The sequence below is a fragment of the Ceratotherium simum genome, chromosome 9 (genome assembly GCF_057802395.1).
Source record: "Ceratotherium simum simum isolate JZ-2026a chromosome 9, ASM5780239v1, whole genome shotgun sequence".
Taxonomy (NCBI): domain Eukaryota; kingdom Metazoa; phylum Chordata; class Mammalia; order Perissodactyla; family Rhinocerotidae; genus Ceratotherium; species Ceratotherium simum.
The window spans coordinates 9,918,401-9,940,024 of NC_141908.1; the positions used below are offsets into that span (position 1 = coordinate 9,918,401).

The window sequence follows — 21,624 nt, forward strand, 5'->3', positions numbered from 1 at the left end:
CCCTCTGCTGGAACCTCATCAGCCAAACTCCCCTGGGGTCAGGCAGTGAGGGGACAGAGGGCCTGTGGGGGTGGGCAGGGAAGGCATCCTGGGGTGGGGGTGGGGTGGAGATGGGTGGGTGCCTCCGTGGAGCCGCTGTACTCCAAGTTATAGGTCTGCTGCCCATACCCCCAGATCCAGAACCCCTCAAGCATCTGTTGTTATTGTACAACCAGGTCTGACATGAGAGGGGCTTCCCCCCAGTTACGTCCTAATTACTGTCTAATTACTGCCTGAGTCTGTTCTCTGCTACCGTGACACGCAGCAAATCGTGCCGTGTGGCAGCCCATGACCCACTCATGGCTCAGAGGCCGACCCAGGCTGAGGCGGGGACAGTTGAGGGCCCAGGGCCAGGCCAGAAATACATCAAGGAGCTCTGTGGGGCCTCAGAGGCCCAAGCGTCTGTGCATCAAGCAGAGGGACAGCCTGAGGCATCACCACAGGCCAGGGTGGCCCCTGCCCCAGGGGAAGGAACAGACCATGCATATTTGGACACAGCCAGGCCCAGGATGGCCGGCCCTGGGACCAGGCAGCCGGGCCTCTGAGCTACCACCAGTCTCCCACCTGGGCCTGCCCTCCCCTGGACTCCTCCCTCTCCTGATCTCCTGGCTCCCTGACACCACCCTGCATGGGGAGTCCACCCTGGACTTGGCTCCTCCCACGCCAGGTAAGAGTTCTTCCTCCACCCCCACCCCACACCACTCCTCCTCACAGAGGAAGGGCCTGGAGACCCCGTCTCCAAGGGGGACAGGGATAGAGGGGCATCACCAGGTCAGGAGGCCAATGGCCCGCCTCCCTGTGGGAGCACGAAGGTTCCTTGGATCTCCCTCTCCTGACTTGGGCCACACATCCTGATAATGACCTCCAGCTGGGAATCAGGGGGAAATGAAAATAAATACAGTAGCAACGAGCTGGAGGTCCTCATGCTCACTATCAGAAACAGGGACACCTACACTCTCCGAGTGTCTTCGCTTCCCTGGGCTTGGCCCCATCACTTGAGCGCTGGTTAGAAATGGAGAAACTCAGCGCCGCCCCGACTTGCTGAAGCAGATCGTCACTCCAACAAGCCCCCTGAGATGTGTATACGCACCAGAGGGTGAGAGGTGCTGCCTGCACTGGCACAGCCACCCGGCGAGGGCAAACCTCCCCACTGCTCTCTGGGCTGTGCTTGAGTGGCGAGAGCAACAGGGCATGACTAAATGCACTTGAATAAAAAGGGAAAGACAAGAAATCTAAGCGTCTCCATTCCTCAGAGACAGAAATAGTTCTGTGGCCTCCAGATGGACTGCGCAGGCACAGGGGAGGTCTCGCCGTCCCGCCAAACTTTCCCAATGGGATGCTGGCACGGACCAGTGGAAACCAGAGTATTTCTCTTCGGGGCAGTGAAATGAGAGGCTGCGGCTCGTGCAGTCCTTCTGTTATAATTAAGTTGGCCAGAAATTCACCTAAGGATACTAAATTCCATACCTGACCCTCTAATTACAGCCAAAAGGGATCAGGAGACAATTACTTTCCAAAATAGTCCTTGGCGGGCCAAAGGCAAGAAGCAGCATCTCTGGCCCATCTCGAATGTGCCAACTGAACGCACCCCAGGGCCGCCCAGCAGCCACTGCCCCTCCCTTCCCCTCCTTCTCCCCGTTCTCAGCCCCCCACCCCCACCTGCCAGAGTCTGAGACGACGGCCCAGCCCCCCAGATTTGGGGTGGCCAGACCTTGGAGAAACCTGCAGGCGTCCATCACGGTGCCTGGGATCCCCAGTAGCAGGGGCACCGTCCTCTCCACCCTCCATAAACCCAGCACGCCTCCTGATGACATCGGCCTCCAGTCTCATTAAATCCTAACAGGCTCATGAAAAACACCCCCACTGCCCGTCCAGTGCGCACAACAGTGAGTACCTCCTTGGGCAGCGACCGCTGCTGCCGCCGCCGCCGTGGCCACCGCCAGAGCAGAGGCCTTCCCGCCCGGGTCCGGGAAAGCGGCGGCCTCCAGGATCGCGCTTTTGGCTTCTTTCTTCTCCGAGGCAGTGGCTGAGGCAGATGTCTCCATCTTAGCGGCTCATGGTCCTGGGGGGCAGCCCTAAAGGAGAAGACAAAGACACTCACCAACACTGCCCCCAGACCCAGCCGGAGCGCGACCCAGATTCCGGCCGCCGCTCGCTTTGAAAGCAACCAACTTAATTCTCTCATAATTGGGAAGGAAGGTTTAATTAATTTTGAGAATTATTAGTTCTGAGATTCATCTGGTCTTCTGAACAACCTCACGGACAACAGCCAAGCGTTCTCGTTGTCTTTTACCCCAGATTTTTAACATCAAAGCAACAAGTCCCTACCACTGTGAGCGGTAAGTAGCAAGAACAACATGGAGAAATGAAGTCAGAATGACAGGATTCTCCAACTCACAATCCAGGAAAATAAAAGGAAATACTGTAGCAACTACTCAGAGGTCCTGAAAGAAGGGCCCTCGTGTTCCTGTTCCTTCCCTACTCACCAGGACCCGTCCTTCAGTTATTCAGGAATATGTTCATTCACTCATTCATGCAACAGATTTTTCATCATTTATTCACTTGAACACTCTCAGTGAGCATAGTTCTAAGATTAAGATTTTAAGCTCTACTGTGCATCAGGCATGTGCCTAGTGCTGAAGATACAATCCATGGAGTTTACCGTCTCCCTGGGAGACAGATAATAAATAAGTGGGAAATAGGTGCACATTTAGTTTCAGTTAGTGACAGGTGGAGGGAAAAGAGAGCAGAGCGGCAGGGCAGAGCAGGGCGGAGGGCAGAGGGACAGCTGCCTTGCCTCCTAGGGTAGGGATGGGATGCCACGTGGAGCTCCAGGGAGCCAGGGCAGCCAGGGGACAGAGGCGGAGGCACAGATGGTGGGAGGAGGCTGGCTTGTTTGAGGAGCAGCAAGGAGGTGGCTGCAGGCTGTGGGGGCTTTGGGCAGAGGGGGGACATGATGTGACTCACAGTGTAAAGGGGTCACTCTGCTGTTGTGTGGTGGGCAGACGTGGGAGGAAGGGGCATGGCTGCAAGGACCCAGGGAGATCTGATGGTGGTTTGGGTTAAGGGGGCGGTGGTGGAATGTTGACATGCTCGGAGGGCAGAGCCGACACACCGTGCCAGGGCCGGGATGCGGGGTGTGATGGGAAGAGGAGTCATCGTGGTTCAGGGAGGAGACCCAGGGGATGCGGGCACAGGTAACGCTGTCTCCAGCTGGGTGGTGGGACATGAGCGAGCGTTTTACTAATTTGCTTCATCTGCTTCATTAGCATTTACTGCTAATGGAATATTTGTGTCAAATATTACAGAACAGAAATTTGAAAGCCAATTTTTTTTAAAAGAAGGACGGGTTGTCAAAGATGGCTCATATTTTTGGCTGAGCACCTGGATGAATGAAGGCTAGTGCCATTTGCTGAGATGGAGCATAGAGAATGAGAAGCAGGCCTGGGGGCAGAAATCAGGAGCTCAGTTGGGGCCATGTTGGGATGCCCATCAAGACACACAGAACTGTTGGAAATGCAAGTCAGAGCTCAGGGAGAGGTGGAGGCTAGAGCTGGGAAGACAGATGGTGGCCACTGGACAAGATCTCCAAGGGAAAGGGTGAAGGAGAAGAAAAGTTCCAGAACTGAGACACAGGTCAGGAAAAAGAGGAGAAATCAGTCAAGGAGAGCAAGCAGAAATGTTCAGCGGGGGAAGGAGAAGGAAAAAAAAAAACACCAGGAGAGCGTGGGATCCTGGAAGCCAAGCCAAGAAAGAAGCGCCTTAAAGAGGAAGAACAGTCAGCTCCGTCACAAGCTACTGAGAGACTGAGACCAGGAGGCCTGACAGCCGGGCAGTCTCAGTGGGGACCAGGCCCAGACGGGGGTCAGGAAGAGAGCGGAAGAGAGTGGAAGCACAGGCACAGACAATTTGCACAGGAAGATTTTCTATAAAAGAAGCAAAAATGGGCGGACGACTGGAGAGAGTCAAGGAGGTCTGGGGTTGCTGTTTCAGAAAGGAGGCAGGGAATGTTCCACTAGAGAGCTCTGGATCGCCGTACAGCAGAAACCAAAGGCAGTGGCCAGCTCCATCCCCAGGGGCCTCCAGGCTAAATCTACATCCACAGGCCCCGAGATTTCATTTTGTTAGATCCGCACAGCAGTCTCGTGTCTTTCTAACTAGAAAATGGGAGTATACGAGAATGACGAATGTGACCTGTGAAAGCCGGTCTATGGTCTTGCTGGCCTGCCGAACGAACAGCCCGAGTTCTGAACCTCCTGGTTTTCTCTGCGCACACCAGCCTGTCCGGTTCCCACAATCTTTCGAAACTCCCTGTCCAGAAAACCCGAGGCAGGTGGGGGAGAGAGAAATCTCCAAGGATTCTGGTGAGTTATGGGGTTTCCTTTGGCCTCGAGATTTAGGGATCACTGCCTGATCCTTTAAGCCTATTTGTATAATCTGTTCTTTAAGATTCTGGCTATCGGAAAGACCCACCAACAACACACCCTGGCCCATGCCTGCTCTTCCTCAGCTCTTGCGAGCTGCACCTTTGGGTCACCATCCTCTCCCCATTCTCCCCCCGACATCTGATCGGGTGCGATTGCCATAACTTCCCCCTGAAAGGACCTCACCAGTGGTGCCTCTCCCAGCTGGCTTCTCCCCTTCTGGGTCCTGGCTACCTTCCACACCACCTCTGGTCCCCCTCCAAGTCGTCCTCTACCAGACAGCCAGGCACCTTCCCCAAAACCAAACCTCACCACCTCCCTCCCCTGACCAAGGCCTTGCTGAGTCCCCCTGGCCTTCAGGTAAAGTCTTCCTGTGTCTACTTGCAGCCCCTACTCCTCGCCTCCCCTTCACACCCAGCCAGGCGTGACTGGCCCTCCCCTTGCATGCTGCCAGGCCTCTGCTCAAGCTGTGCCACCCACCAGAAACCTTTCACCCTTTCTGTGCATCATGGACTCCTACTCTTCCTTCAAGACGCCACTCAGACGTCACTTCCTCCGGGAAGCCCCCCAACTCCTCCCCATCATAGTCACTTGTGCTTCCGGCCCCTGCAGCAACCCAACATCCCTGTATTGTATTCATCACCTCCAGGTCAGGAGCTGTTTCCCTCTCAGGCTGGCACAGAGCAACTGCTCAGAGATGCTGGACAGAGAAAGTGGACCTTTGAGGCAGGAAATCACAGCTCTTTGAAATGCGAGTGACTTTGTAACCAGCCTGGGTTTGCCTCCTGAGAAGCTCAGGTGAAGGAATTTAGGCCCAACTCTGAAACACACACCCTGAATTTGGAAGTAAGGACAAAAATCAGAATAACAGCTGGAACAACAAACCTTTAATAAGCATTTACCAGGTGCCAAGCACTTGACAAGAGTGATCTCATCTAATCCTCACAACGTTTTACATAGGAAGAAACCAACGCTCAGAGAGGTTGAGTAACTTGCCCAAAGACACACACCCTAGTAGTGTCTGTGCCAGGCCTTGAACCCAGGCTGTCTGGCCCCAAAACCATACTCTCGAGCACCACAGTGAGCTGTCCTTCATCTGAGGACCCCACAGTGCTATGGGATTTGCCCCTGAATTCCCTGGCAGACATTAAGGTAACTAACTATTGAGCCCTTCAGATATGGGGAGCACTGTGTCAGGAGCCCGGGGGGGCCCCAGAAGCAGGATTTGGCATAGCCCCCCTGCCCTAGTGCCGTATCCAAGGGGGCGAGATTGGTGGACGGGGACCACCAGCCAAGGGCTAGCCAAAAGCTGAGGCTCTGTCCGGGGCTGCTTGCCAACACCCTGGCTGTGCGGCGGCACCTGTCTTCTGGGGCGGACTGGGGCAGGGCAGCTGCACGTTCACTCACTCACTCTTCATTCGGTGATTCCTTACTGACAGTCAGCTCCAAGCCTCACACTGAGCTAGGCTGGGAGCTGGCCAGGCTCCGCACACCCCCAAATGAAGGAGGTGTCCCTCCGTTGGGTTTGCACACTCTCACCAGCACGGCACCGCTCACACAGCCTGGTCATAGTCTGCCAAGCACCCACCTGGCCTCCTGCTGGACCATGACCTCCTCCAGGGTAGGCCAAGCCTTGCACCCACAGGTCCCCAGCCGAGGCCCAGCCGAGCAGGTGCTCAGACCCCCTGCAGATGAGATAAGGTGGGCACAGGGACCCAGGCCTGCGTCTGGAGCGCCCAGGGCTCCATGGACCAGAAACCAGCGGAAGACTCAAGGCGCCCACAAGGTCAGCACATGTGACCAAACCCCAGCCCCAGCCCCGGGCAGGGGGGACAGGCTCCTGGGAGGCGTCCATCCGACCCTTTCCAAATGCAGATGGGGAAACTGAGGCCAACAACTCAGAACAATTGGACCTTAGTGCCAGGGATGCTAAGGAAGGAAAGAGGCTCCAGAAGGAACTGCGACAACTCTGTTGAGGGACACGAGGAGACTGGAGAGGAGGGAGGAAAAAGCTGTGGTTTCCTCAGGGAACAACAGCTGCAGCTCCCTCGAGCCAACATCTCCGCCCTGTTACACACTCAGCGTGGGTGTCGTCATCCCGATCCTTACGGAGGGGAAGGGAGCTGCCCAAGGCCACTTTCCACGGAGGGAGAAGGGCCAGGACTACAGCCAGATCCTCTGGCCAAAATGCCACCCGGAAGCCTCCGGACATGGCCACCACAGGACCAGGGTGCACAGAGCGTGGGGAGGGAGGGTATTTGTTTAGATGCTCACTAATCAGACTGCTGTCTGTGGCCCGGGAACAGGTGTGTACACGGAAGCACCTGGGTTCCATGAATGCCTGTGGGGAGCTGACCCAGCCGGGGGAGCCCCTGCAGTGCCCACGGAGCCACAGGCCTGTCTTGTGCAGATCTACCACTGTCCCCCCTTCCCTCCCCTTCCAGGAGGGAAAGGCAGTAGACAGAGCCGAGAGGCTGCGTAAATCACGGGAATTAGCGGGATTAGCACAATTTCTGGGTAAACACCAGGCGCCCAGGGTCCCAGGCAGCCACTTTCACTCCCTGAAGCTCCTCGAGGCAGACGTCTCGGCCTCATCCACAGCTTCACCTGGGCCCCCAGAGGCCAGCTGGGGACAGCAGGGAGGGGCTTGAGGGTCTCACACCTCAGCCGGGGGGCCTGACGGTCTGTGCTGGGGTATTTCCCACAGGCTCCCCAAAAGGCTCCAGAACAAGAGGGGCTGGGAGCACAGCACTTGCCAGGGTGAGAGGGGAATCCACACCCCACTTTACCTGGGAAACTCACGCCACTCAAACCCGTCCAAACAACTCACAGCGGAGATGCCACTGCACTCCGGGGGGAGCACTGTGCCCGGAGCCAGGAGGAGCCCCCTTTCCATAAGGAGACTGCACACAGGCCACCTGCCCTCCAGGCCTCAGCAACCCCAGGGTGACCGGCGGCACCCAGAGCCTCTGGAGGCATCCCTGGACCTTCCCCTGGAGACGCTGATTCCACAGGTCCGGGGAAGGATGGGGGACGAAACATCCGCATTTTTAAAAAAGTTCCACGGCTACTCCAATGCACAGACAGGTTTAGGAAAGACTGCACGGAGCACTCACAAGGTCACGTCCAGCTTCCAAATAATTGATAAGTTCCATTTGAAGTAAGCCCGCAGACCCCAAATGGAAAAAATAAATTTTTGTCTTTGCTAACTTGGAACCAGAGGTTGGTGTCTCCCTCAGGCATGAATGTGGGCAACAAGCCACAGTGCCTGGGTGCCTGCCGCCAGCACAAGTCACAGGTGTGCTCATGCCACGGCACAGGTGTGCTCACACCACAGCACAGAGCATCGCTGAGCATCACTGTGCCCACACCATGTCACAGGTGTGCTCATGCCACGGCACAGGTGTGCTCACACCACAGCACAGAGCATCACTGAGCATCACTGTGCCCACACCATGTCACAGGTGTGCTCATGCCACGGCACAGGTGTGCTCACACCACAGCACAGAGCATCACTGAGCATCACTGTGCCCACACCATGTCACAGGTGTGCTCATGCCACGGCACAGGTGTGCTCACACCACAGCACAGAGCATCACTGAGCATCACTGTGCCCACACCATGTCACAGGTGTGCTCATGCCACGGCACAGGTTTGCTCACACCACAGCACAGAGCATCACTGAGCATCACTGTGCCCACACCATGTCACAGGTGTGCTCATGCCATGGCACAGGTGTGCTCACACCACAGCACAGAGCATCACTGAGCATCACTGTGCCCACACCATGTCACAGGTGTGCTCATGCCACGGCACAGGTGTGCTCACACCACAGCACAGAGCATCACTGAGCATCACTGTGCCCACACCATGTCACAGGTGTGCTCATGCCATGGCACAGGTTTGCTCACACCACAGCACAGAGCATCACTGAGCATCACTGTGCCCACACCATGTCACAGGTGTGCTCATGCCACGGCACAGGTGTGCTCACACCACAGCACAGAGCATCGCTGTGCTCACCACGGCAGGTGCTTAAGGTCAGCATTCGACCCCCTGCCCCTGCCCCTCACACCAGCAAAGAAGAACGCATATTACCATGGCACAGATGTGGTGCCCTTAACATTCGATCATTGTGTTCAATATAATCGGTTTCTTTTGTAATTCCGTGTGTTGTATTCTATGCATTCACAGCATTATTCTGAAGAGGGGTCCATGGCACAGAAAAGGCTAAAAACTCTGAATGGAAGGACTGAGAATAAATTAATAATCAGAGCAGAACGAGCAAATCACTCCGAAACCTGCAACCCCAGACATCCTCCTGCCACCTGGCTGCCTTGAACTCCTCTAACAAGCGAGTCACAGGAATCAGAGCGTCTTCCCCGGCCTCAATCGATCTCCAGGAGAGAGACGAGGGCTTGCCCCACAGTGATAACAGCCACCTCGGGACTGGGGTCTCCTCACCTCCTCTCTGATCTCAGCTGTGCGGCATGCATGCCCAGGCCCCACATGCAGAGCACACAAAACATACAGGAACAACCACAGCCACATACACCGTCACATATGTGCACACATGTACGCAAACCACACTCAGTCACGTGTGTGTGCATGGGTACACAGGCACACAGTCACATGTGTATGCATGGTCATCCACCACACAGACATGTACTCCATGCATAGCCACACATGTGCACAGCACACAGTTACATACAGAAATGCACACACTAACACATGCACACATGTATGTACAAAGATACACACAAACCCAGGCTAACACACACACGTACACTAGAGATAAGAAAGACCGCTCTGCCTTGATCACGGACTTATTTTTAAGATCAAAAGAGATAAAACACGTGAAAGTTCCTGGAGTGAAAAACACATTGCCAGTGCAACACAGATTAAAGGTGATGATAATTATAACCTCATTATAACCAAAAAGAGAGCAGCAGACTCTATCTCCCCCTCCCTCTCTCCCTCTCTCTCATGGCCCCAAGGTTAGGGGGACTCGTCCTACATCCTTCCTGAGTGGCCAAGCGCCAGTCATTTCATCTCCCATCACCTCAGAGTTGCCATCTGGAAAATGGATGTTCTAAAGGGTGCTCTCGACCTGAGGGTACCAGCCCAATACCACAGTGCAAAGGCTGGCCACGCAGAAGCTGGGCTCTGACTCCCCATGTCAGAGGCGTGAGGGAGCCAGACATGTGTTTCTACTCGGCCCCACTGCCCCACCTGGATCAGAACTGACACTCAATCCCCCACCTTGAAGGGGAAAGGGAAGTGGGTGAGGTGAGGGTCCCCAGGACTGCACCAAGCTGGGGACACTCTGCTTGCCCTTTGCGGCGAGGGACAAAATAATCCTATTTTAAAATATGTATGCATTGTATTCTCCCAGAGTGAGAGACACATTGTGCCTGGACCAGTGCAGTCCACATCAGCTGTGTGTCTTTGGCCATGTTACTCTCCCTCTCTGAGATTCCGTTTCCTCCCCTGTAACATGGAGCATCCTCTCTACCTCCTAGGGTGGATGAGAAGACAGTCAACCTTCTGAGAACAGTCATTAACACATATGAAAGCAGCCACCCCACAAATATCAGGTGCCCAGTGGGGCTTGGCCCAGGGCTGGCTGGCAGGAGAACCTCTGCAGGCAGGTACCTTCCTCCAAGAAAAGGTCACCCGCCTATGGGGGGCCAGGGTTACCCCCGGGGCTTCTGCCGGCTACACGCCCCTGCCTGTGGGGCCTCGGGCCTAGGCTGCACCTGTTTCCTGCTTCTCTGTCCACCTGCCTTGTCTCTGTCCGTGAACCGGCTCCCCAGGGCCCAGCAGCACACAGCTCCAAGGAAGCCCGGACAGCAGCGCCAACAAGGGCTCCAGGCCTGGGCCCAGGCAGGGCTCCGGGAGACGTGACGGACCCCTCACCACCAGAGAGGGGGACAGCCGTGTCACAGCCCTTGTTCCCTGGCTCCTCCCTCTTCTAGACCCAACAGTGGGGGAGGAACCACACAGCCCTGCCTGGGCCGGCCACTCTCGCGCCACCCCAGCCGGGGTTCCTACAGCCCCCGGGGGGCGGGCACACTCAGAAGGGGAACCAGAGCCTGCAGAGGACCCTTGGGACCCTGGCTTGGTCAGATATGAGGAAAAAGGTGGGGCCGTAGGGTCCCAGCTCCCCTGCCCCATGGCCAGTGAGGGGGGTACACCCCCCTCCAGGTGATCAGGAGCCTCTGACTGGGATGTGTGTGAGGCGCCAGCACAAGAGCTGCTCCTTACCGTGCACAGACCCATCTCCACGTGGCTCAGCACACGGCCTGCTGCCCAGGGGGCTGTGAGGGCAACAGAGGGAGACACTCCTGGAAAAGAGGAAAGTGCTCTTCTGAAACCGCCCGGGGTACACCATGTGGTGCCCTTGTTCCTGCATGACTCAGAGGAATAAGTGTCCCCTCGAACGTCTCTGTTGTTCCTTGGACCCCCTCCTCTGCCCAGGGTGTCTCCTGCATTGGAGGCCTCCACTATCAGAGAAAGGAAAGAACAGAAACTTCAAGCACCTGTAGGTGCCCACGTTGGGCCAGCTCCTCTCCTCGTGATAGCTCATTCCTCGCCATGGTTACCCCTGTGAGGCCACTTTTACAATAAAATAGAGGTCCAGAGAGGATAAGTAACCTGCCCAAAGTCACACAGATAACAGGAGATGGTGTTCTAACACAGGTCTTCTAGAATCTGAAGCCCACACATTTTTGACCTTTTCCATCACAACCAAATTCTTTGAGTATGTAGATGCCTGCCACGGATTATTACAGAGCTGTCAAAAGGTACCGCGTGTAGAGAGTTAACAGAAGTCTAAGGCAGTATACGCTAAATATCAAATAAGTAGCAGAGACTTTATGCCTGTGGGAGCTCAACAAGGGACAGCTACCGACAGGGGATGTCAAGGGGCTTCTGGATGACCACCGGATCTGCCCTATGGCTTCAAGACAGGGATTAAAAGGCCTTGAAGTTGGCCTGCTGAGAAGAGAGGGAAGGGCGTCCACGAGCAGGGAATGGCAGGAGCACGTGCCCTCGGCCCGTTCTGGGGAGAGAGAGAAAGAAAGGAGAGAGTTTGCACAGGGAGAAAGCAGCAGCAGGTAAACTAGATTGAAGGGGGTCAGTGGGGGCCGACAGGGTCTCCGGGAAGGGCAGGCTAGGGGAGAGTGAGGTTTAGGAAGAGTGCACTGCCTTGCCTTGACACACTTCTGCTGCACGACCCAGCCAGCCTGGCTCCCACAACCCAGCTGCTTCCAGGAGCTTCAGACCCAGAGGCCCGGAAGGTGGGGGCAAAGCCCTCAGCCTCCGCTGTGGCCAGGGGCCAACACCATGCGAAGGTCGCTCTCCTAGTGGGTGCACCTGCTTCGGGATCGCTCCTTGAATGTATTTTTCCAAGAATGAAAGCTCCCTAATTTGCCCAGCCCCTGGGCTTGCTGGTGTACAGGAAAACAGATAATTAACCCTAATTCACTGACTTGCTGGGCCAGAACACAGCCAGGGAGGGCCCTGACGGGAAACGCAGGCCCCTCCTGTGCAGCCAGCCCCAGATAAGGGGAGATGGCATCAGGAGGCCTGCAGCTGGGCAGCAGGCGTTTTCCGCGGGAGAGTAAGGGTAGAGCTACTGCTGACTGACACTTTAGATGGCACTGCAACTTCCATTGGTACGCACTCCGGTTTATTCCCTGAAAATACCAGGCCAGCTCCATCCCCACTGCCTTTGCACCCCCATGCTTTCCTGCCCAGCACATCCTTTCCTCTCTGCTCTTCCCAAGGATGCCATGCTCTAACAGCCGGGAAGCCTGCCCTGATGCCCTCCCACCCTGAGTCTTCGGAGCTGACCAACCTCTTTGTGCCGCTTCTGAAACTGCACGTGTCAGCAGGGAGCACAGGGTGTGCAGACTCTGGAGAAAGAAGGCCCACGTTAGAATCCCAGCTCCACAGAGAGCTGTCGACAAGAACCGACTTCTCCCTGAGCCTCAGTTTCCTCATCTGTAAAACAGGGATGACAGCAGCGCCTGCCTCCCGAGGAGGATGAACAGCACAGACCCGGGCACACACGAGTGCCCCAGCTCAGATGGTCATGCATTACCATCACTGTAGTCCATGCAAGCCTGCCCACGTGGGGCAGGAAGACCTGTCCCAGGCAGTGGTCAGGGCCAACAGGAGGCCTGCCCGAGACTGGACAGGGCAGCCCGTCGCACCCTCTTCGTCTCCACCCGCCCCTGTGCCCGTGCCTCTGGGGTTAATGTGCACCATCTTAGGTTAGCATCATTCTGTAATGTGCCGTCCTGCTTGACTGCAAACGCCCGTTGTCTGTCCCCTTCCTCCCTGGAAAGCCCGAAGCAGCAGAAGCCCCCGAGGGCCAGGATCTCCCCCTGACTCCCCCCACCAGCACCCTCCAGCAGAGGCATGCTCCCAACTCGGCCCGCGAGGAGGCCGCCGTCTGTGAGGCGAACAAGGGGCCCGCTGTGCGGCTGCCCAGCCAGACCCAGATATTTTCACAGCTGCATTGTGTGTTTCTGAGGCGTGATTCCCGAGCGGGAAGGAAAAACAAGCTTCGCCTCTGCCCCAAGGAGGGAAAACAGACGGCCCCAGGCAGGCTGCAGGCGGGAGAAGGCCTCTGGGATGGCCCAGGGCCCTGAGGGCACGCCTGGGGACAGGCCCAGCACCCAGGGACTGCGGGCATCAGGCGCTGCAAGTGCTCTTAATCCAAGATTGGGGGGCGGGGGGCAAGGACAGAGGCCCCCAGAGTGGAGAAAATCCTGGAAGGAGGCTCTGAGAGGGAAAAAGAACCGAAAGGCGGGAGGCACCCACAGGATAAGGCCTGAATCCCCAACTGCCCCTTCAGGCTCACTCTCCCACCCTTCGCGACCCCAGTTCCCACCCCATGGTGCTGTTTAACACCCCTCCAACTCTGGGCCCGCTGTTCCCTCTGCCTGCAGTGCTATTTCCCCAAAGCTCCCCCACGGACCCCCACACCGACCCCCACACTGGGCCAGGTCAGTCCTCAGCCCTGGCTTGGCCCCCTGAGGTCAAGCCCCCATGTCACCATATCTTCAGTCCTGGTTTCCGTTTCTGTCCCCCTTTATGCCGCCCCAGATGCAGGCTCAGTCAACATTTGATGACCGACTCAATGCACACATGCTCCCTGGCACTTAAGCCTGCAAGAATCCTCCTCTTCTCTTAGCCTCCCCTCCGGCCTTGACCCCCACAAGGTCAGCGTGTCTCCTGGGACCCACTGGAAGTCTGGAGGTGGGTGCACAGAGGCCCAGGTGGAGCACAAGCATAGGCTGTCTCTTAGGTCAGGGGAGGTGCCGTAATCAGCTGGTAATGTCTGCCGTGGGCAGCGTCAGCCAGCACTGCCATGAAGAAGGTCTTCAGGACAAAACGGCTCCTAGCATACAAATGCAGCCTTCCCTTAAAACATAGACTCCTCGAGAGCAAAGACTCTGCCATGCATGGCGCTCAGCAGCCCTCAAGTCTGTAGATCACCGAGCACCTACCGTGCCATAGGCACACGCCATTTCCAAGATAAATGAAAAATCGAGTGCTTGTTGCTTAAAAGGCACGTTTTGAGCCATTACGCAAAGGAGCTGTTTTCTCCTAGTGGAATGGTGGGCTGGGGAGTGGCATTTGGGGGTCAGAGGATAGTGCAGGTGGCTTTCCCACACCCTTCCAGGCATCACCCAAACCGCAGCCTCTAGAGATCAGGGGTACCCAGGCCTTCACCCTGGCGGGGGATGGAGGTCTGCAGACCCAGGACAAACTTCACCTCTTCAGACATCTTGGCACAAGTGACACAAGTCACAGAGGCTCTCCTGAGGAGGGGCCTGGGCAGTCCCGGACGGCACCCAGGTGGTGGAGGAAGCTCTGGACTGGCTGCAGGGAGAGGAGGCTCCTGCTCGTCCACTGCGGCCCCTCAGAAATGGGGATTTGCTGAGCCCACCCAGAGAGGGAGAGAACTTCTCTGCTGTAGCCCTGCTGAGGACTCCGAAATTATGAGGCTGCCTCTCAAGGAGCCACCCCAGGGCCGAAACCTCATCTTTCTGACCCTTCAGTCTTCTCCCTCTGATTCCGGAGTCTGGCACCAAGAAAGGCCTCCACAGGTCATCCTGTCCAACCCCCTGCCCAGGCAGCTGAGACAGAGAGCAGTTCCCTGCCAATGATGCAAAGGGGCTGTTGTCGAGCTCCCCACCTGTTTACGCCTCAGCCAGCTGGTCTCAGCTGACCATATCACTCCCCCAGCCCTGACTGTACCCTGACTCGGTGTGCAACTCTGGGTAAGTCTCTCCACCTCTGGGCTCAGTGCCCCACCTGTGAGATAGGCAGGCTGGATCCCCAGGGAGTGCGTGTCATGCCACAATTGGGTGGAAACAGGAATTTTGGCAGGTGGGGAGCACAGACAGGACCCAAGCAAACAGATCCAAGCCACCTGCCACCTGCATGCATGAGCCAGCAACTGTATACTGAGCACCAACAATCTCTGAGGACTGAGGTCACCCTCTCCACGGGTGGTGCTGGGCCCGGGGTATGGAGCAGGGCAGGGTGGGAAGGCTGGCTACAAATCCGGGGCAGCTGCTCTTCCTCTCAGGCTCTGGGGAGAAGCAGGCCGGTGGGTGGCCTGGCATCTCCTGGTTCGGTCTGTGCAGCACCCTGCTCTGACTTGCCCAGCCATGGCCCTCCCCACACCTCCCAGGCAATGCCCACACCCAGCTCTTCTGTCTGTGCCTCTGCCAGGCTCAGCCACCGGCTTTCCCCAGACTCTGCCAGCAACCAATGGCAGAACCACCCTGGCAAGCAAAGCCAACAGGAGTTTCCTACCTTCAGCTGGCATGAGGAGGGAGGAGGGCACCCCAGGCCTGCCTGCTGAGCGATCCTCAGGTGAGCCTCGGCCCCACCCCGCCCCAGCCTCTCCCAGGCCTCGCTCTCCCTCCTGCAAGCCCAGGAGCCCAGATGCCCTCTCACACCCTTCCCATCTCCTAGCAGTCACACATCCCAGCCTAAACCAGGTATCTAGGGCCCCAGGCCCGGTGACCTGACCCCGACCCCAGCCCTCTGGGTGTCAGCCGCAGCCTGAGCACCTACCTGCTCAGCAAGACAAGGGAAGTGAAAGGGCTCCGTGACTCGGGACAAGAGCAAGACTCTTCATTCAGGCGGCACACATTTCCTGAGGGCCTCCCACGTGCCAAGCCTGGGGCTGCGACCTTGACTACCAAGATGAATTAAACAGTCCTGCTCTCCCAGAGTTCTCAGCCCAAGGAGGGGACAGTCATCAAGGGAAACAGACAGTGACAACCCAGAATAAGCTCCCTAATAGAGAGAGAAGCTCAGGGGGCTGCCGGGGGCCCTGGCCAGCCCGAGGGAGGTCAAGGAAGGCTTCCTGGAGGAAGGGGTGAATAAGCATTTTCAAAGGGAGGACAAGTCAGGTCCAGAATGGTCTGTGAAAGCACAGGAGACCCCAGCAGATGGAGAGCAGTGTCTGGGCAGCAGGCAGGCAGCAGGGCGAACAAGAGGCCCCATGGCTCTGAGTCCTGAAGGTCATTGTCCAGCAGACGGGTGAGCACCCACCCTTGGTGGCTCCCACTGCCCGTGGAAAATGTCTAAACTCCACATCTGATTACATGAAAGCCCCAAGGCCTGGGCCCTCCCTGTCTCCTCGGCGTCCTTCCCACCAACTCAGACCTCGCCACTTACAGGGGGTGTTTCCAGAATTCTGCGACCCCCAGACACTGCCTGTCAGGCCTCTGCACTCATGATCTTTCCTCCAAAACACCCATCCCCACCACCCCTGCCCGATTAACTCTGGTTTATACCTTTAAGGCTAAAGCCGGTGTCACCTCACCCAGGATGCTGGGGGAGCCTGGCACAGTGCTCCCGCAGGTCCCCATGTTCCCCTGGGCAGCCCACATCACGGCATCGGGGAGATGTTTCAGCTCTCTGTTAACCATCTGCACCCCCAGGGTGGTTCGGCTCTTGACTTTCACTCCCAGCCCCTGGCACACCATCGGTGTCTCATAAATGTGCACTGACTGAGAGCCAGCAGTGAACCCAGTGTACTGAAGTCAGCTGTCGCCTAACCGCCCCCCACACCATGTCCACTAGTGGCTGCCACACAGTGGACAGCTGGTAACAGTTACTTAACTGACCCCACAGAGGTGGGGTCTTTCACCCTGGTAAAAGACGCAGCCTAGCTGGTCGTTTGTGTCTTAGAAGGTGCCAGAGAGAACTCAGAGGCTGAAAAAGGAAATCACCCCTACTCACTCCCTGAAATTCTACCATTAGAGAGTCACTCTTTGAAACATTTAGTTTTTAAGAACAGCCTACTAAAATGCAAACTGCCCTGGAATCAGGTCAGGCCTTAAGTGGTTATCATATAAAAGTTCTTTTCTCTAAGTAGATGGGGCACGAATGGAGAAGTAGGAGGAGGGAGGGGAGTAGGAGAGACGCTGTGGGACGGGGTGCCCAAAGCTCGGCACCATTTTGCTGACGACTGTCCTTGGCTCTAACTGCCAGTCCACACCCTCCTGATGAAAAGGAGCCTGACTGCGCTTGTTCCCGCGCCACAGCCACTCTTGGCACGACACCATATGCAAAACTAAGTGGCTTTGTAGTGTGTACTGCCCGGACTTTTCCCTCCTTCCGACGAGACTCTCCAAGGCACACTCGACCAGGCCCCTTTGTCCGGGGCCTTTTGAGGGCTTCCGGGAGGAAATGAGGAGCTCTTCAGAGCCAGTCGACACGCAGCCCGCAGATCACAGGCTCCTTGCCAGCCGCCACCACAGGCCTGATCTGGAAGTCAGGGCGCCCCAGGTGGGCTCGGCTTCTAGGCTCCCCAACCAGGACTGTTCCCGGGAAGACGCTCAAGGATGTCTCCAGCCACGAGAGGCCAGGGTGACACACAGGATTTCCCCAAATAAGGGGCATCCTCCAGACTAGCAAGAAGCCACAGGGGGTAACAGGTTGAGGTGCCCCTTGGTCATGGGACTGTCACCCACAGCCATTACTGGGAGCAGGCTCCCCACCTCAGGGCACGTCTGATGGTTGTGAGGCTTTACACCCCGACTTCGGGTCTGCACGTGGAAGAGACAGCCCAGGCCTCCCCCTCAGCCAGGATCCCATGACACCTTCCGTGACGGCGCCACGTCCGGTCCCTCCAATCACCCACCCACTGATGGACCACAGTCTGCCAAGGGATCCTGACAGGCAGGGAGCCTCGTGGGGGTCCCCAAGATCCTCAGAGATCCAGTAGTCAGCCTCCCGTCCTGCTCAGGAACCCTCTACAGCGGCGGTTCTCAACTGGGGGGGGGAACCTGCCCCCCAGGGCACATTTGGCAATGTCCAGAGACTTTTTTTATTGTTTCCAAATTGGGCTACTAGGGGCGAGTGGGTAGAGGCCAGGGACACTGCCAGAACTACAACGACCAGGACAGCCCCCACGACAGAGAATTATCCAGCCTAAATGTCTATGATGCCAAGGTTGAGAAACCCTATCTAGAGTATTCTAGACACTTCCATCATCCAACCTCAGCTTGAATACTCTCCCAGGGATGGGGAGCTCACTACCTTACGCTTTAAGGAGAGGCACTGCAATGAAGCACTGGGTCCGAAGCCTGGGTCAGCCTCTTGCTGGAAACTGCGGGCAAGCAACCCAGCTTCCCCTCACCTCAGAATCTCTCGATGGAAAATGGAGCTAGGAGCTGGATGTTTCGGGACTGTTATGAACGAGTTCATGACCACAAACATCTAGTGCAGCGCCTCATGCACAGAAGGACGTAAACCAAAGGAGACCTGCTCGGCGGTGTCTGGTTTAGCATCTACCGGAGAGCAGACCTCCAGCCGTCCCCATGACTGCTGGGAGTCCACCACCCGCAGTACCGCAGCCGCTAGGGCCCCAGCTGCCTCGCAGGCACCATCACGGATAAGGGACGTGCCGGCTGTTCACTCAGGGTTAGCTGCACTCGCAAACCCTGGCAGCACCCTCCATGTCAACAGGGGGGAAATTGTTTTTAACACATCGGTCCTACAGCAGCACAAGGGAACGGTATTGCAGCTATTTTAAGTTGTTGTTATAAAGACGCAGAAATACAGAAATGTTTGAGATCACATGGTAGGTGAAAACAAAACCAAGTTAACTGCACACTCTAACTGCAACTAGGCGAACAAACCATATAAACAAGGAGGAGACAATATACGGGGAAAAGTCTTGTATTAGGAAGATGGATTTGGGGTAATGCTGGGTTTTTGGCAATGTTCTTTAATGTAAAGTTTATACTGTTTTTTCCATTAAAATGCTCTTCATGAATGACTGTAGAGAAAATAATAGGAGAAACTACACACTGAGCCTTACTTCTGACCACGCAGGAAAAGGGTGTAGGAGAAATCTCAGGTCACCGTGTCCTTGGCCAGCTCCCAGGGGAGCCTCCCGGGCCTCAGAATGGGGGCTCTGCTTCCAGAGCTCCGACCCCAGCAGGGCAAAGGAAGAAGGTCTGCCCCCCAGCTCCTCTGCCTGCAGAGGACGCTCCCTTCAGTGTCCACCAGAGCAAGCTTCACTGCCTACAATTCACTATGAATTGTCCCCACCTCCCTCTTGACAGAGGAGAAACCGGGGTCAAGAGTACAGGCAGTGGAGATGTAGCCTGGGGGTCTGACCACTTTCCACAGCCCCCACGGGGTCCAGCGTCCACCAGGTGCCTGGTTCCCCATCCTAAGTGAGGACCCTCCCCTTGGAGGCCAGCAAACAGCTGAAGGATTCCCTCCTGATGAGGCTGCAACTCAGAGGCCTTGCCCCAGGCTGGCCCCAAATCCTGGGGAGCACTCAATTGAACTTATCAAAAATATTTTGAAAAAGCTTTCGAAATCTCAGTCTCCCCACAACACGAAGAGATAGCTGCTCCCTCTACATCTCCCCTCCCACCAAGGGCCACTCCAGTCATCCCCAACGAAAATGTTTAAAAGCAGAGAATTGTGCTAGCTGCTTTATTTCTCCCTTTGCTGGCCCAGAGCAACAGAGCCAGCGCCACCGAACCATCCTCGCCTACGACTGAGGCCCCACGAGGCCTTGAGCACGGCCAGGTTAGGCAGGGCCTCTGCTGAGACCACCCCAGGTGGAGGTGGACCCTCCGGACCCCTGCCCATCTTCCCCCCGAGCACCTCCCCCTTGTTTCCAGAAGAGAAAATGGCCACAGAGTGCTGGGCATGGAAGGGCCTAGAAAGGAAGCAGAAGATTCAGAAAAGGCAAAGTGGAGACGATTTGGGGAAGAGAAGGCAGGAGCTCATATCATAAAAAAACACCTGCTTCCTTCCTCAAAGGGGACTGGACACATCCCTCCCAAACCCAATGAGGAGACCCTAAGAAGGATAATGCGTTTGGGGACTGCATTCCCACTCCCCATGGGATGACAGAGTCATTAGGGGGGAAAGGACAGCACTTGACATAAAACTGTGTTGTTCTTTCCACCAGTGTCCCAGTGCCCACCCATAACTACGAGGCACCTGCAAGGCCAGTGCCATCATCCCAGGTAAGAAACTGGGCTCAGCGAGATCCAGCAACACGCCTGAGGTGACATCACACTCAAACCCAGGGCTCCTGTGCAAGCACGAGCGCTCCTTCCAACAGGCCCCCACCTTCCCTCAACTTCCCGATAGCTCCCCCTCCCCGGGGTCTGGAATTCCACCCTTAAGAGGCTCTCTGTCTGAGTTCTGCTCTTCTGGTTTGTTAAAATGATGACACTTTTGAGACACCCAGAGGAATACTGAGGCAGGGATATTAATACCTCCTGAACCCCTTCCCATACAGGAGTCCCTCACACGTCACCTCATTTCAACTCCTATGAGGATGGTACTCTGATGATCCCCATTTTAGAGACCAGTAAACTGAGGCTCGGAGAGGCTGATAGCAAACTGCCCAGAGTCACAGAGCCAGTGCAGTGTGGTCAGGTTTGGCTCCAAAGCCCCCGTCCTGTTCTCCTCAGAAGTCATCACACCCACCTTATCAGAGGTCACGTACCCACACTCCTCCCAACTCAACAGACTGACCCTCGGGTGGTGGGGCAGCTGGGGGAGGGCCAGGCCTGCCGGCGGCAGCTGCAAGCCTGGCCTCTGCTGGGCGATTGGTTTCTGTTCTCTCATCTCATCCTCCTGACAGCCCCAGAAATGGGCACAGCTAGTGTTTCCTTTTCCAGACGAGGAAACCGTGGCAAAGAGAAGCTTATGCCAAGGGCCAACGGGGAGCACAAGAAATGTGTGAGTGACATGCTGAAGCCACTCAGGACTCAGGTGCTTCAGGCAGAGGGTCAGCCAGCTCCAGACTCCAGGACAGCTGGGGACGCCACGGCCGTGGTCAGCTCACAGCCTGAGAGCCATGGGTCACCACGCAGCCACCTGAGACTGTAACATTGCTCAGAAGTAAGTCAGAAAACCCTCCAGAGAGCTTGACACAGGGCTTCACTGGGAGTCGGGGAACTGGGCTCTGCCACGAAGTGCTCAGGTAATTCCCTTCCCTCTCTGGGCCTCGGTTTCCACTCGTCCAATACGTGCGTGTCAGACTGGACCACTCCAGGCCCCTCGAGCTCAGGTTTACACGCTGGAACCGAGTGAAGGGAAGGAGCGTGGGAGCAGGGCAGGAGCGGGGCGATGGAGCCGGTGCTGACGGCAGCCCATGGAAATCAGGGGGGCTGAGAGACAAGCTCCAGTGGAGCAAGACCCTGACCCCACAGGCGCAGCTCCCAGAGGCGCTGAGGAAGAACCACGAGAGAGCCAAGGCCCGGCTGCCGGCTCTGTTTCTGGCACCTCTCCGGGACTGTGGGCCGGGCCCTGGGGGCAGAAGGAGGACCCCTGGAGCCTGCGCTCGGGGCACTCACAGCAAGGCTGACAGCAGCAGTTAGGAAAGGTGAGATGGGGTGCTGAGAAGCGCAGGTGGCAGGGGACAGCTGAGAGCAGACGCGCAGAGTGGGCAGGGCCCGGCCCACCAGGGACCAGGCAACAGGGAGGGAGGGCATGTGCCGGGCCAGGAGTTTGGGTTTTATGGTGACAGAACTAGGGAGCCACTGAAGGCTTTTGAGCAGAGTGGTGATATGATCAAGGTGATCTACACAGCAAGGCTTTACATCATGATACAAATGGTCCTTGGCACTTGGCAAACCAA

General features: G+C 56.6%; 1 protein-coding gene across 1 annotated transcript in view; it reads right to left on the reverse strand.

The window, feature by feature from the left end:
- GLI2 (GLI family zinc finger 2) overlaps positions 1 to 21,624 on the reverse strand; it is a 254,564-nt gene that overhangs the window by 184,752 nt on the left and 48,188 nt on the right. The window contains 1 exon segment of the mRNA XM_087435035.1: positions 1,934 to 2,114. Within this exon segment, the coding sequence (XP_087291161.1) occupies positions 1,934 to 2,084 (151 nt within the window). The 5' untranslated portion in view covers positions 2,085 to 2,114.